Source organism: Ursus americanus, chromosome 32 (genome assembly GCF_024610735.1).
Source record: "Ursus americanus isolate L20-20 chromosome 32, mUrsAme1.1.p, whole genome shotgun sequence".
NCBI lineage: Eukaryota > Metazoa > Chordata > Mammalia > Carnivora > Ursidae > Ursus > Ursus americanus.
This window is the reverse complement of record NC_142158.1, coordinates 17,391,638-17,406,880: the sequence shown is the minus strand read 5'-3', so window position 1 is coordinate 17,406,880 and position 15,243 is coordinate 17,391,638. Positions and strand designations below refer to the sequence as shown.

Sequence of the window (15,243 nt, the reverse complement as noted above, 5' to 3'; positions counted from 1 at the left end):
ACCATTGGCTTTAGTGTCAGTGCCCGAGTCCACGTCGGAAAAGAAGTCAAAAGTCGTCCGGGGTTGTCGGAACCCTTCTGCCAGACTGTCTAATGTCCGTTTGTTTTCTGCCCTGCTTCCAAGTCTTCCTCCTCCTCGTCTGGCACTGGTTCGGAAGCTCTCGTCTTCATCAAGTCGTCTTCCGTTCATTCCTCTGGCGTGGTGTCTGTTAGCGCTTGAATTTCTCCAAGATCCAAATCTTTTTTTTCTTTTTTTGAAGATTTATTTATTTTAAAGGGGGGGGGAGGAGCAGAGGGACAGAATCTCAAGCAGACTCCCGCCTGAGCGTGGAGCCCGACGTGGGGCTCGATCGCACCACCCCGACATCATGACCTGAGCTGAAGCCAGGAGTCGGATGCTTCATCGACTGAGCCACCCAGGTGCTCCCAAGATCCAAATCTTAAAACCCTTTGTCCCGCACTTTTTTTTGCCACAGCCACAGTCTTTTCCATGGCTTTCTTGATTGGCTGTGTTGTAAATCCTGAGAAGTCAAGCACAACATTGGGAAGCAGTTTTCTCCAGCAGGAATTTATCGTTTTGGGCTTGATGGCTTTGGTGGCTCTTTCTCTAATGATGATGGCATCTTTACTGGTGTAATCCTTCCAAACTTTCACGATGTTCTGTCAGGGTTCCCTTCCACAGCATTGACAATCCTTTCCATAGAGCACTATGTGTCGTGAGCCTTACAGGTCCTTATGGCCCCCTGACCTAGAGGCTGAATTAGAGATGCTGTGTTTGGGGGCAAGCAGACCAGTTTGACACCTTCGGGGTTGAACTCCTGGGCTTCTGGGTGGCCAGGGGGCATTGTCCAATTTTAAAGGAACATTAAAAGGCAGTCCCTTACTGGCAAGGTACTTCATTGAAGGGACCCATCCAGAAACAGGATTCTTGCAGGCCAGGCCTTCTTCTTGTGCGACCAAAACACTGGCAGCTGGTATTTATCTCTTCCCTTCAAAACACTGTGGGGAGGGAGGGTATCAGCTTTATAGATAAGGGCTGTCCTGATCAGAAACCAGACTGCATTTGTATAAACCATAGAGTTGGCCTATCCCTTCCTGCCTTCAATCCTGCCCATCACTTCTCTTATTAATAAACATCCTTTGTAGCATCCCCCCCCCTGCCCCCCCAGAACAGGGCACTTGTGACATACTCTCTCCTCAGTGATCTTCCTAATGGTGTCTGGGAACTTGTCCACTGCCTCTTGGTTGGCAGAAGCAACTCCTCCTATTAGCTTGGCTTTTCTTTTTTTTAAGCCAAACCTCTTTCTAAGATGATCAAACCATCTTTAGCTGGCACTGAATTCCCCAGCTTTAGACCCTTTACCTTCTTTTTACTTTAAGATGTCAGCATAATGGCTTCACTTGTTCTCGAATCGTACTGGAGCCTACAGATGCGCCTGTCTTACAGCAATCCTGAACCCGCATAAGAGCTGCATTTTCAGCATGAGATAAAAATGCATTTCACAGAAAGTGCAGGTTGCTGCACCTGCTGGTGTAGCTATGGCAATGACTTCATGAATTTCCTTTTCTTTTTCTTTCCCCTCCCCCCCAGTGGACTTTATTGGATTCATTCATCTTGAATGGTGGGCAACCACAGCTGCAGACAGCAGCCTATAGGTCATATCAAGCACTTCCACTTTTTCTTGTAATGTCATGACTCTCCTCTGCTTCTTGGGAGCACTTCCCACATCACTAGTGGCACGAGTGGCCCCATGGTATGATTCGGGGTTGACTGTATTGCACTAAACACGACGAAAAATACACGAGAACCCCAAGAGATCACTCCTTACTGCAATACGAAATTTACTCAGGGGACAAACCGCTCACATGCAGATGACTAGGGTCACACGGTATTTTAAGCAGATACTCGCGACATTTGAGCTCCCGGCAACAGCAACTGGAGGTAGCTACGAGATTATTACAGTAGTTAGTGTGATGTAGTTACGATTTAATACTGCATCGTGACATGTGTTTACATTTCTCTAGACTGGGAATGGCACCCACATGGCCTGCACTTGTGTGCGTAAGGTCTGATAAATTTTAACTTTTTGCAATAAATTTGTATGGCAGTAAATGATAAAAAGCAGACTAGAATCTACATACATTTCATGCATTTACAACATACCTAACTTTTTCTTAGATTTTTAGATATTTCTAGGTTACACGGCTCATCTGTGAGTTTTTTCGAATTGTTTCAAATCTCTAGGGAAAAAAATTTTACAATAGATTTAGAAAAAAATCCACGTGTCAGTGTCAGAAAAAAATCACCTGTGTTGTTCAAGGGTCAACTGTATATCATACCTTAATACAAACTGAAGTTTATTTTATTTATTTTACTTTTTTGCCTTAATACAAGCTGAATTTTTAAAAAGTCCCCGCCCATAGAGCTTTCATTCTCATGGCCTTCATATAATGTTTTAAACGTGAAGCCCTAAGCCTTCAACAGTGCAACTGTGGCTTTAAATATGAAAAGCTCAGGGGCGCCTGGGGGCTCAGTCAGTGAAGCGTCTGCCCTCAGCTCAGGTCATAGTCTAGGGTCCTGGGATCAAGCCCCACTTAGGGCTCCCTGCTCAGCAGGGAGCCTGCTTCTCCCTCTGCCCCTCCCCCTGCTCATGTTCTCTCTCTCTAATAAATAAGTAAAATCTTTTTTAAAAATATGAAAAGTTCACAGGAACTTTAAACATGTGTAATACTTCATTTCAATATCTGTAGAAAAGCGATGAACTACACTAACCAAGAATTCTCAGACTCCACTTTAATTACCAGAAGAAATCTAAGTCGTTATGTGAATAAATAAAATCTCTACAGATCTAGAAAGTAAGGAAAGCAGCTGCTTTGCTTGCATCTGAGACCTTAATCATACACACTTTGTGTTGAGGCCAAAATAACCAAGACGAGAGTCATGGTTAATTTCAGAACTTAGACCCCTGGGTCAGGCATCAGGCTTCAAGTCAGACTCCGCCCTGGCTTCATTCAGAAGAACCCCTCGGTATTCTGGAAGCACCACTCACCTGAGCTTGCCATTTTCTCCAGTAGCCCCCGGCTCCTCTGAAAGTCGGGACTCCACTCTCAGCACTAACACCAGCCCCTGAAATGATGACTACGTGCTTTGCTTTTGCAAAAAACTTCCGAAAATCAGCCATATCTAAAGAGAGAATAAAATCTTTATAAATCCAGTGTACCGTGTGGACATTTATATCCTGTATCGATTGCTCACATTTTGACTTGACCTTGCGTGAAACGATACTTTAGGACCCCCAAATAAAAAATCATTCCTGTCCCAGGGGCACCTGGTTGAGTGTCGGACTCCTGATTTCGGCTCAGGTCATGATCTCAGGGTCAAGAGATCAAGCCCTGCATCAGGCTCCGCACTGAGCATGGAGTCTGCTTGAGATTCTCTCTTCCCCTCCCTCTGCCCTTCTCGCTCGTGCTCTCTCTCTAAAATAAATAAATACATCTTTAAAAAAAATCATTCCTGTACCATGAAGACACTGTCCATGCGGCCTGATGTATGAGTGCACAGCATCTTAAAGAAAGAAGCAGGGTACATGACATTGGCTTTGAATCCCAGCTCCGCCTCCCGTCCATCCACCTGTGAGAAGTGACGGAAACGACGGGCCCTCTGCTCTCCTGGCTGTTTGATGTGCGCAGTAGTGCCTTCCCGAGAGCACGTGTTACAAAGATCTTAAAAGCTAATGGATGGAAAGCATCCTCCTCATAACAGTAAAAACAAGCTAGTGAAGGAGGGGTTGACCTCACGCCCCCTGGACTCCAAAGCCTTCCCTTCCTTCCCAAATTCTGTTCCGTCTGGGGACCTTGCTGATTTCAGCCTCCCTCGGCATCATTACAAGGTGAGAGTGAGGCCCCCTCCCCTGTGAACAGATGCTCTGCTGCAAACCTGGACACGTGACCTTCTCCTTCACAAACAAGTAAGACCTGGACCTTTCAACAAGACGTCACCAGAGCCTTGGGGTAACAGAAGAGAGTCGAACACAGAGAATACCATGAGAGCAGGTGACCACGGTCACACACTATAGCTTGCTCTCTGGGACGGAGCGCCTTCTTCTGCATCTCCAAGCATTCTCCCGCTCGATCTCTGTCCAACGGGGGCAGCAACCACCATTTAGCGAGGGCTCCCTGCGGCCCCGGCTCTGCACTTTACACGACCTCCAAGGCAGAATCCGCCCCTGCGACAAATGTCCTCATCCCAGGTTCAGAGTGAGGAGCTAGACTTGGAAGTGCCATGTCCCTCCTGGGCAGCACAGGTTCGGTTAGGGCAGGGCGTGTGGCTGAGCGACACCCTTCTCCCCCAGGTGCTGTGGCTCTGGAGGCCCTCATTTGGTGGTGGTGGGGGGGTGTATGGAAGTGCCACGGCTCCAGCAGGCCGGGCCTAAGCAGTACAGAGCCGAGTATAAGCTGCCAGGAGAGGACAGACTCCCTCCTCTGCTCTCCCCCAGGAGAAGCAAATGCCGGCCCAGAGTTGCCGGTGGCCCCGACACAGACATCCTCTCATCTGGGCTAAGGCACTGCAGATTTTGGCAAAAGTGCCAGTGAGTTCTTCAGCTGCTGCAGCAGGTTTTCTGGTCTCCCCTCTAGAGGCAATGGCGACCACGGTTGATCCCTGGAATGAATGAGCATCCCCTGAGAGACGGAACCCGGGACAGGCAGGTTGGAAAAAAGGAGAGATAGCGGGACGGGGGTGGAGAGACAATGAACTTAGATATGAAAGGGAATGTGACTTCATTTGTACCCCGAGCTGGTAAGACAGATGCTGTTGGTTTCTCATGCCTCGACACCTCCCTTCCGAGGCGTTCTCCTCGTAAGCCCAGAGTCACCTCCATGACTGGCCCATGACTGGGAATCTTAATAGAGACCCCGTCTCCCCTTTGCCTCCCCTCCTCTCTGGCTGCTGGTAAGAAGGCATAGGGAGTAAAAGCAGACTCTCGGAAACAAAGAAGCAGAGGCTCCAACTCCCTCTCCAACCACATTCTCGAAGCTCCCTGGGATCACGTTTCTGGCAGCGTAAATCCCAAAGGAATGAATGGTGCAGGCACACCATCCCCTTGGGCATAACCAGCCCAACCGTTTGCCAACCATCCCAAAGCTCCGTCCATGCTACACCCCCGTTGGAGATAGACCAGTGTGACAAATGAGGCACACTATAGCTGTCCCACCAGGAAGAGCTTGAAAAAAGAAACCCAGGCCGGGCAGATTAGCGTGTGCCGTCCGATCTAATCTCCTGAAAGAACAAGATGCTTAATCAGAAAAGGTACAAGTACTTTCCCAGGGACTATTTGTGTGACTCCTGGGTCCAAACCCTACAAATGTCCTCAAGGACTGCGAAGTTCACCCAGAAAGCCTTCCCTAGCCCTAAATGTCTTTTTCACCTGAAATGTAAACTCTGTCATCCTACTAATGAATAGGTCCTAGGTCAAAGTGACTTCTAGTAAGATCTCACTTTAAGGAACTTCTAGAAACACACAGGTCAACTCAGGTTTGGTTCTTGGAAAGCAGGATGTAAATATAGTAATGTTAATATGGTAGAAATCTTGAAGAAAAAGAAGAGGAAGAGGAGGAGGAGGAGGAAGAACAGGAAGAGGAAGAAAAGAAAAAAATGCATTTCCCAACTACTAAGGGAAAACGCCCCAGGACATTTTGCAGTTCCAAGCCCAGACAGCTCACTCTGGGCGGAAGTCAGGCACGCGCCCGTGGTCCCCCATAGCCTCTAGCAGCCTGCCCTCTTCTCCACAGCCAGGAACCCTGAGCTTTGGCAAAATGGAAGGAGGAGCTTCGAGCACACTCGCAGTATTAGAAAAAGTTATCCAGAGTTGAAAAATAGGCAAAAAGAGGGCAGCTTGGCCTTTCGATGCCATGCTAACGTATGTTTAACAGGCTCGCAGAAGATCCTTCATTGTATAACTGTTAGGCTCTATATTCACTACAGACTAAGGGCCCAGGAGAGAGAGGAATCCTATCTGAACAGCAGCACATTTAACTCCATATGACCCTGTAGGACAAACTCCAGCTTCCCCCTCTTGCTGAGCGGTGAGGGCTTTAAAAGACAAACCCTATGTGAGAAGCTTGAATGCAAATATTCTGGGAGAAGCAATAAAATGTCTCCAAAAGATTCAACCTGATTACTGAGAGATAATGCCGGACCTCTCCTGGGAGGGGTTTGCCTGAGGGGAGAATGGCAGTGTGGCTTTCTCCAAAATCTTGCCCAGCACTGAACCCACTATAGACATTCCCCCTCCAAGTGCAGGAACTCTCAGGTACTTCCAACTTCACCGGAGACAAGGAGTGGCAGGCTGAGAAAGACCTACTTGAACTTGGTCGAGTCATTGTTGGGCAAATCCGGGTTCCAGAGGAAGCTGGAGACTTCAGTCCACAATACAGCCCGTAAAGTAGTCGACGGGGGACAATCCGAAGAAGTTGCATCAGGTTTTCTTTCTGGTACTAATTCCTGAGATGGGCTTTAGAAAAAAACCACAGAAACAGAATCAACTTGTATTTGTACGTATGTGTGTGTGTGTGTGTGTGTGTGTGTGTGTAAGAATGCCCTTTAAAAAAATCATGAGTAACGGATCTTGATGGTTTTCATCCTCTAAACCACCTGTTTCCCATTTGTGCTCTCAAGCACTCCCGGGTGCCCTGGAGCTGTGGTTCTCAAAGACGGGTCATAGGGTTTCAGTTTTGTAAGCTGAAAAGAGTTCTGGAGATTGGTTATGCAATAACGTGGATGTACTTACTTAACACTACTGAACTGTTCCCCTAAAAATGGTTGAGATGGTAAATTTTTAGGTTATGCGTATTTTACTACAATTTTTTAAAAAAATTAATGAACAAAGTGATTCAATGTGATTTGCCGGTTGAGTCAGTATTTATTTATTTATTTATTTATTTAAAAGATTTTATTTATTCATTTGACAGAGAGAGAGACAGCCAGCAAGAGAGGGAACACAGGCAGGGGGAGTGGGAGAGGAAGAAGCAGGTTCCCAGCGGAGGAGCCCGATGTGGGGCTTGATCCCAGGACTCCAGGATCACGCCCTGAGCCGAAGGCAGACGCTTAATGACTGAGCCACCCAGGCCCCCGAGTCAGTATTTATAAGCAGACAGCTCCTGACTTCAGAAGCGACAGCTGGTATCAGCAGGGCAGAGGATATTAGGAGAGGTTGAAAATAAATGTCTGGAAGATGAGCTCAAAAGCCTGTTACTAAAAAAATTCTAAAATGAAAAATATATTAAATAAACAAATAAATTTAAAAAGCCTGTTAGTGCCAAATCAGATTCATTCCACACATCATTCCAGTGTGAAGATTTGTTAATAAAATAGACATTCTCTCTAACCTTTTTAGTTTTTCACTTTTTTTTTTTTTTTTAAATGTAAGCTCTATAGAACCCAGCATAGGGCTCGAATTTATAACCCCAGGATCAAGAGTTGCATGCTCTCCCGACTAACCCAGCCAGGCATCCCAGGACATTCTCTAGAACCTTGACAGACATCTCCGGAATATACAATGCTGAGGGGAAAAAGCCAGATGCAAACAGTGTTTCGTAAGAGAAAGGAAAGGAGATAGAAGTATAGACCGTACTACTTATCTGCATTTGCATTTTAAAAAATGGAAGAATTAAATCGTAAAAAGAGTTGCAGGTGCTGTGGGAAACCGGATGTCTGGAGACAGGAGGAGAAGCAAAGAATTTTCAATACATGTGTTTGTGTGTTGTTTACAGTGTCCATGTTCTCCAAAGGCCACAAACACACCCGTGGTTAAGGAAGTTGCAAGAAGAGAGAAACACACTGAGCACGTGCAGGGTCTCGGGAACAGTGACAGAAAGGATTTATTACAGGATCGGGGCTTGTGTTAGGAAGGTTTGGGAAGGTTCAGGAGGGTTCGGGAGGGTTCATGCAAGCAAGGCTTCGCTCTGGACTGCAAGCCGTCAGGAGACGGGAGACCTTGGTGATCTTAGTACATCTTACCTAAAAGGTGCAATGAGGGAAAAAGGGCTCATGTTGGGGTCCAGAAGCAGCAGCCGCTCCTATTAGCCTGTATAGGATGTTTTGTCATTTTTTGTGGTTTGGAAAATGTTCTTGTTTTTGTCTGTGTTCAGACCTAATTATGGAGTTGTCTTGTTTTTCTGCTGATTCACCGTGGTCACGGGGGAGCCTTGTCTGATGTTGGTGTTCTGTGAACACCATGTTCAACAGAACACCAGGGTCCGCTGCATACTGCCAGCACAGAAAAAATGGAAGCAAAGCGAATGTCCATCAACTTAAAAAGAGGTTAAAAAAAAAAAAAAAACGGTGGTTCATCCATACGATGAAATACTATTCCACAATGAAAAGAACAAACTGCTAATATATGCAAAAACATGGGTGAGTTTTTTAAGTATTACGCAATAGGAACTTGACAGTAGAAAAACTTAGCAGACCCTATCTTAACTGAGTGATCAAAAAATTAACATCACCAGTAAAAAGACACACTGACTCCATCTACCTCCTTAGAGGATACGGTGAGAAGGGCAAAACATCACTTCTGTAGTATTTACCCCGAAATGCATTAGTTCAATTTAATTATTAAGAATACATCAGACAGGCACACCTGGGCGGCTTGGTCGGTTAAGCTTCTGCCTTTGGCGCAGGTCATGATCCCAGAGTCCTGGGATAGAGCCCCGAGTCGGGCTCCCTGCTCAGCCTGCTTCTCCCTCTCCTTCTGCCTCTCCCCCCACTTGTGCTCCCTCTCTCTTTCCCAAATAAATAAATAAAATCTTAAAATTAAATAAAAAAAAGAAAAGAATACATAAGACAAATTCCAATTGAGGAGGCATTCTACAGCAAAATTGGCCAGTACTCTTCAAGAAGGTTACCAAGTTTATGAAAAATAAAGACTGGGGACTTACTCCAGATTGCAGACTAAGGAGACACGACAAATGCACTGTTTCTGGACTGGATTCAAGGTATGAAAAGGGACACTAGTGTGAGAAGTGGCAAAATTTGAATGAAGTCTGCCAAGTTAGTGAATAGTACTTTGTCAATGTCAATGTCCTGGTTTAGATCCTTGTATTCTAGTTCGGTAAGATGTTAACCTTAGGGGAAATTGGATAAAAAGTACATGGGAACTCTGTGTACTCTTTCTGCAACATTTCTGTAAACCTAAAATTATTTCAAAGTAATAAAAAATAAAGAAAAGCATTATGCTAAGCAAAAGAAGCCAGAACCAAAACCGCACATACTATTTGAGACCATTTATATGATATTATGAAAGAGCAAAACTATAGGTACAGAAAACACATTCAGAAATCATATCCGTAGTTTCCAGGAACTGGGCGGGCAGGACAGGGGACGGGGGAGGCAGGGAGGGCCAGGGGACTTTTTTAAAGCAGTGGAAAATTCTATGTCTTTATTTTGTGGTGGTTTTCAAAAACTCGTGGAACTGTATAATAAGAAGGGTGAAATTTCATAACACATAAGTTGTATTTCAGTCAACCTTACTTAAAAACAAGAATCATGTTGACAAATTTTCGTTATAACCTGTCTCTGCTGTAATCAAAAAGACTAGACGAAAAGCTTGGAATTGGGAAAAAGAGAATAGGTTAGAGAAAAACGGTGTAGTGTTGGTTTCCAGAACAACCTTGCGGGACAAGACTCTAGCTGCCCGGAGTCGTTTCTGCAGAGAAGGAATGCAGGTCTGAGCCAAAGGGAACACCAAAAAAGGCCCCTGGCTGACTGGCTGCTGGGGGAGAAGGTGGGCTGACTTGCATGCAGTGGAACGCTGGGGCGCAGCCTGCAGACTGCAACAACGGGGATGCTGGACCATCAAGGAGATCAGCCCAGCACCCTATTTAAAGGAAGCATGGCGAAAATGGCTTGGCGTGATTTTCAACCAGCACAGGCATGATAGGCTTTTGATAAACTTCAATTTATTCGGAAAAATTATTTGAAGCACCTCGGTAAGGAACAAGTAAGGTGTTGTGCTAGCTTATTTTTTTTTAACTATGGAAAAATTTAAACATATACCAAAACAGAATGGCAGAGTGAGCTCTTTAACATTCCCATCACCGAGCTTCAATAATTATCAAGAAAAGATTCAGCTGAGGATCTCAGATCCATCTGAGGCCTTAAGAGACTGCCATGGCTGATCATTGTTAAACTTGCACATCTTGATAAAAACTATGAAAATTAAAGTTCCCAATACTGCCTAACTTGACTAAAACCTTCTCGCATATTACGTGAAATTACTTACGCTATCATTTTTAGCTTAATATATGTCTTTAGATGCTTCTCTCAAGGATGAATATGTTTGATTCCCCTGTTGCTTTCTAATAAATTTGGAGACATCAGTGTGTTCCAGAAAATTCTTTTCTTCTTCTATAGGTTTTCAAATGTTTACAAACATTCCTACTTACTGTCAAAGACTTCTAGATAACTCCTGAATAAACTACCATATTTTTTCTTAGACATAAAGGTAGGATTTTAAAAGTCATTAAGAACTTTAAAGTATTTAAGGAATTAAATCCAGTTAAGAGAGGCATCAATATAAAGCAGCCAGCGATACTGCCCTTTGTCTAGACTTCTTCTGCAAGAGGGTCTCAGTGATGGGTCTTCTACTGAACAGCTATGAAATGAAGACAAATCTTCATTCTATTCTGAGCATGAGTATTGAATTTGTTGCAAATTATAAACAGTTGTCAAAAATGTGAGAATATTGGGGCGCCGAGCCGGCTTAGTGGAAGAGCATGCAACTCTGGATCTCGGGGTTGTGAGTTTGAGCCCCACATTGGGTATAGAAATTACTTAATAAAATCTTTAGAAAATTAAAAAAAAACTTGAGAATATTAAGGAATTTTTAATTATATGATTGACAAGATTAGGACATATTATCTGGGTAAAATGTTACTAATTTTTCATCTAAGTTTTTCTATTCAAAAGTTTTCATTATTGAGTAATAAAATTACTTTCACCATAACACTGAACTCAAAATAATAAAGTAGGAAAAAGTTTTACTTGCCCGTGTTCCAACATTTCCAAAAATCAGTAGTTTCTAGATTCTTGGCCTAGGAAATGCAATCACCAAGTACTTCTTGGTAAGACAGTTTAGTTCTCATCATATACAAATTATGTCTAATGACCTACACATGTATTATATATACAAATGCATGTATCCACACACTCATGGACTATAATACAATTAAAATACCTTCTAAACATGTATATTATTTGTATTTCAACTCTTTTATCAGACTAACTCATTAATTTATTAGTAGAATCTACATTTTTCATGTCTATCTTAAGTAATGAATCAGAAAATTTCTGGTCTCACAAAACCATTCTACCTCCTGTTTTATTAGTGAACACTTCACATGATTTTTTTTTTAAAGAATGTGGGAAACATTCTGCTGAATTTTCCATTAATTTAAAAGATGTTCTGCAAGTCCTTCAGTGAATGTGCGCAAACAAAGTAGAGATTAAATACAAAATGTTTGGGGTACGTGGGTGGCTTTGTCAGTTAAGCATCTGCCTTTGGCTCAGGTCATGATCTCAAGGTCCTGGGATAGACCCCGCGTCAGGCTCCCTACTCAGCAGGGAGCCTGCTTCTCCCTCTGCCTCTCCTTCTGTTTCTCAAATAAATAAAAAAATTCTTTAAAAAATAATAAAATACAAAATAAAATTAAATAAATAAATACAAAACATTTACATGTTTTTGAACAGTGCCACCTGAAATGTACTTCCAAGTTCAGAAATGCTCAGAACATAAGACTATTTTCAAGATGCTCCCACAAAGTATTTACTGGAAGCGTCTTCTTTGCCAACATTTATTTGCTTTTCTAGGGGGTCAGGGGGAGCAGTGGTTCTACCTTCCACAAGCTTACAGCCCTGTTCAAGTGGAAAAGCAAATTCCACAGTCCACCACTGTGCTGACTCAGGGAATGGAGAACTCCATTACTCGGCCTTTTATCTTCAGGGTGGGAAGACAGACCACAGGGGAGAAAATGAACTCATTCAGCAAACAGTCACTGGAAGCTTTCTGGGTGCAGGGCTGGTTCCCCAAACATGGAGGTTACTCTGGGTGAGTGGCAGTCCCCTGTTAACCGGACTTTTGAAATCACCTACTGAATTAGAAAAAAGAAAAATGTTGGCATGTTCCCTGTGGCACCCTACCAATTCTGAAAAATACAATAAATAAAAGTTTATATCAGGAATTCAAGATTTTAAAAAAATGTTTACGAAAAACAGTGATTTAAAATAGGCACTGCAAAAACTTACACAAATAAATATTTTTTGAACCCCTCGGAGGTAAGAAAGTGCAATGTGCCAGTCCCCAGCCATGAACACGGCACACTCATTCCCTCTCTCCCCTCTACCAACTGCTCTTGTCAAGGCCACCAGAGACCTCCATCCACCTTGCTAAACCCAACGGTCGTCTGGATCCTCCTTCTTGGCCATGTCCAGCCTCTGACCCCTTTGATCACGTCTCCAGCAAACGTTTGCTTCTTCTGGTTTCCCAACACCACGCTTTCCAGGTTTCCCTCCTACCTCTCTGGGAGGTCTCCTATCCTCCCAGCGTTCCAGACCACATTCCCCCCCCCCCCCCCCAGTGTCCAACAGACGGCTCCCACCTCACACAACCACGCCTGAGCTCAGGAACGTTCCCCACACCTTCTCCCCGCACAGCCTTAAGCATCTTCTCCTTGAACCTGACCTCTCCCTTTCACAGCTCACACTGCACAGCCGTGCTGGTCGGCAAGTCCTGAGGGCTGCACCTTTCAACTCCGTCCCTGCTCCGACCCCTCCTCCCACGCCCGCAGCCACCAACGCAGCCACCACCATCTGCCACCCGGGCTGCCAGTGGCCACAATGGCTCCCCTCAGACGGGACGCTCCGCTCAGAGCCCTCCTGCGGCTCCCCCTTCACAGCGGCCTACCAGGCCCACCTGCTCCGGCCGCGTGACTTTGAACCTCGCTTCCTGCCCCCTCCCTTGTCTCTCGGGCGGCAGCTGCCTGCAGGCTATGCCCGGAGAACACCCGGGCTCAGGGCTCCGCACGTGCCGCTGCCCAGCCCGGGGAGCCTCGGGTTGGGGGGGGGGTCTTCCCGCAGAAGCTGGGTCCTCTCCCCTCCCCCTTGCTCTCCCACTGGTCAAGGACCCGGGAAGGGGGGAAGCGCGCATGCGTCGGCCGGCCCCGCCTCCGCCCCGCCCCGTCCCGCGGAGGTCAGGGTAGGTTGCGGACCGTGAGCGTGCAGAGCCGGGCCCCCGGGCCGCGCGGAGACGCACCTGCAGGAGACGGGAACGGCTGCGGCCCTGGCGCGGGGGCGGGCCGTGGGGGGCGGAGGGGCGGGGCGGGCCGGCCCACCTGCCCCGCTGCAGCGGCCCCTGCCGGAGACCCAGCCTGGCAGCGCCCGCGAGCACGGGGGCCACCCCCGCTCCTGGCTCCTGCCTGTGCCCCAGCGACCGCTGGTCAGCGGAACAGCCGAGCGGGGCAGGGGCCGGTGTCCTGCTGCGCCTTTGTGAGCATCCCTCATCTGTCGTGAATTATTACCTGCTTTCGTCTTTGAGCCCGCAGCTGGATCAGGACAGGGCATTTCGAATGTTGGGGCAGCTCTCCCTGAGACGCTATTTCCAGTGATGGTTCGTTGGGTTCCCAGGCACCACCGCTGTGATCTTTACCTGTGTCCGAAGAGAACAGTTTGAGGGTCTGTAGGACTCGGTGACGCATGTGGCTCCACGTGTCCGATTCCCCTTAAAATCGCTTATCTTTCTCAGTTTTGATTCAGGCTTACCGTCTGCACTACGTTTCCTACGGTGGAATTGCTCATGCGCCGCTGATGCACCTGAACCGGAGGTGCTCTGAGAACGTGGGAGCGAAAAATGTTACCTTAACATCTGTTTTCCCCTTCTCAAACCTCAACCACTTCCTAGTTTGGCTGGAAATTCAGCCCACTTTGGAAACCCCTCTCTCTCCTATAGGCTGTACCAGCCCCTCAGGGGTTAGGGGGTCCAAGGATATTGGAGGAGGGCCTCACATCTGGCTCTCTTTTCCCTAACGTGTATATGGTACAGACGTTGTTGCGGACGCTTGTAGGAACTTAACGTGCATTAGCCATTTTAAATCTTCCCCACCACCTGATAAAAGAGACACTGTAATCCCCACTTTACAGGTGGGAAAGCTGAAGCCCAGGGAGATCAAGCAAGTGTCCAGGCAGGAAAGCTGTTGACAGAGCTAGGATTTGAACCTAAGTGCTTTGCCTCCAGACACGAAGGTCCAGCCTACCACACCTACTGCCTCTCGTGATGGTGTTGGTCTACTGCTTTTTGTGCATGTGACATTAGCCATTAAGTGTTCCTCTTTCCCTTCATTCAGACACTGGGGTGCAAGGAGTGGAGGAGGCCCAGTGCCCCTCACTACAACCTTCCCTGGCCTGAAGGCCCGACATGTAGCCCTTTGCTACCACCCACAAGCTCAGCCACCTCTGACGCATAGCATTCCATCAAGGTCCCAGAGTCTATCACCTACGCCTCCCCACCCCTCCACCCCACCCCTTCTTCCAGGCTTGGAAGAGCTGACTCTTCCTCTTGAAACATCAACCACCATCCTCTCCATCTTTCAAGCAACTCCAACTTAATTTCTTGATGGCCTTGTTCTTCCAAAACAAAGACTGTCCCCTCTTCCTGGAATGTTCTTTCCCCATTCCCTCCAGAGTAACTCCTCTGATCCTTCCAGTGTCGGCTCACTTGTCCCTTCCTCGAGGAAACCTTCTCGGACCCCAGCTCTCTGTAACCCCCCATTATGTGAGACCCCTTGTTCCTGACACAGGCTCTGACAACACCATAGCTGCTATCCCAGGGAAGATCTCAAATGTGTTTCTGGTTTTTTGATTACATTTTCTCTCTCCCTCCAGGCTGTAAGCTTCCCTGAAGATGACCTTTTTGTCTCTGTTTGCTCACCAGGGAATTTCCAGTCACTCACACTGCCTGACAGTGGATGCCCAATTTATTAATTCATTTAATATATATTAAATATAATAAATATTATATATTTATTATAATAAATTATAATAAATAATATATATTAAATATAATAAATATTTCCTGCAAAACCTCACAGGAAAGCAGCCTACAATTCAGAGGATAATGGCTTGGCTATCTTTACTAAAGTAAAGAAGCAAATTTCTTTTTCTTTCATGTTGCTTATAGGTCCCTTGCAACACAAA

The 15,243-nt window shown here is 46.0% G+C and overlaps 1 protein-coding gene across 4 annotated transcripts in view; it reads right to left on the bottom strand.

The window, feature by feature from the left end:
• SIRT5 (sirtuin 5) overlaps nucleotides 1-13,435 on the bottom strand; it is a 31,948-nt gene extending 18,513 nt beyond the window's left edge. Inside the window, exons 1-4 of one of the 4 annotated variants that reach the window (XM_087858049.1) lie at nucleotides 12,968-13,182; nucleotides 8,017-8,265; nucleotides 6,362-6,511; nucleotides 3,050-3,183 (exon numbers count right to left, since the gene is read on the bottom strand). In XM_087858049.1, coding sequence (XP_087714175.1) covers nucleotides 3,050-3,183; nucleotides 6,362-6,476 — 249 coding nt within the window. In that variant the 5' untranslated portion in view covers nucleotides 6,477-6,511; nucleotides 8,017-8,265; nucleotides 12,968-13,182. Of the gene's footprint in view, nucleotides 1-3,049; nucleotides 3,184-6,361; nucleotides 6,512-8,016; nucleotides 8,266-12,958; nucleotides 13,183-13,306 lie in introns of those variants that run through there. The other 3 variants (XM_045811539.2, XM_045811540.2, XM_045811537.2) reach the window with 3 other exon arrangements.
• Nucleotides 13,436-15,243: the final 1,808 nt, after the last annotated feature.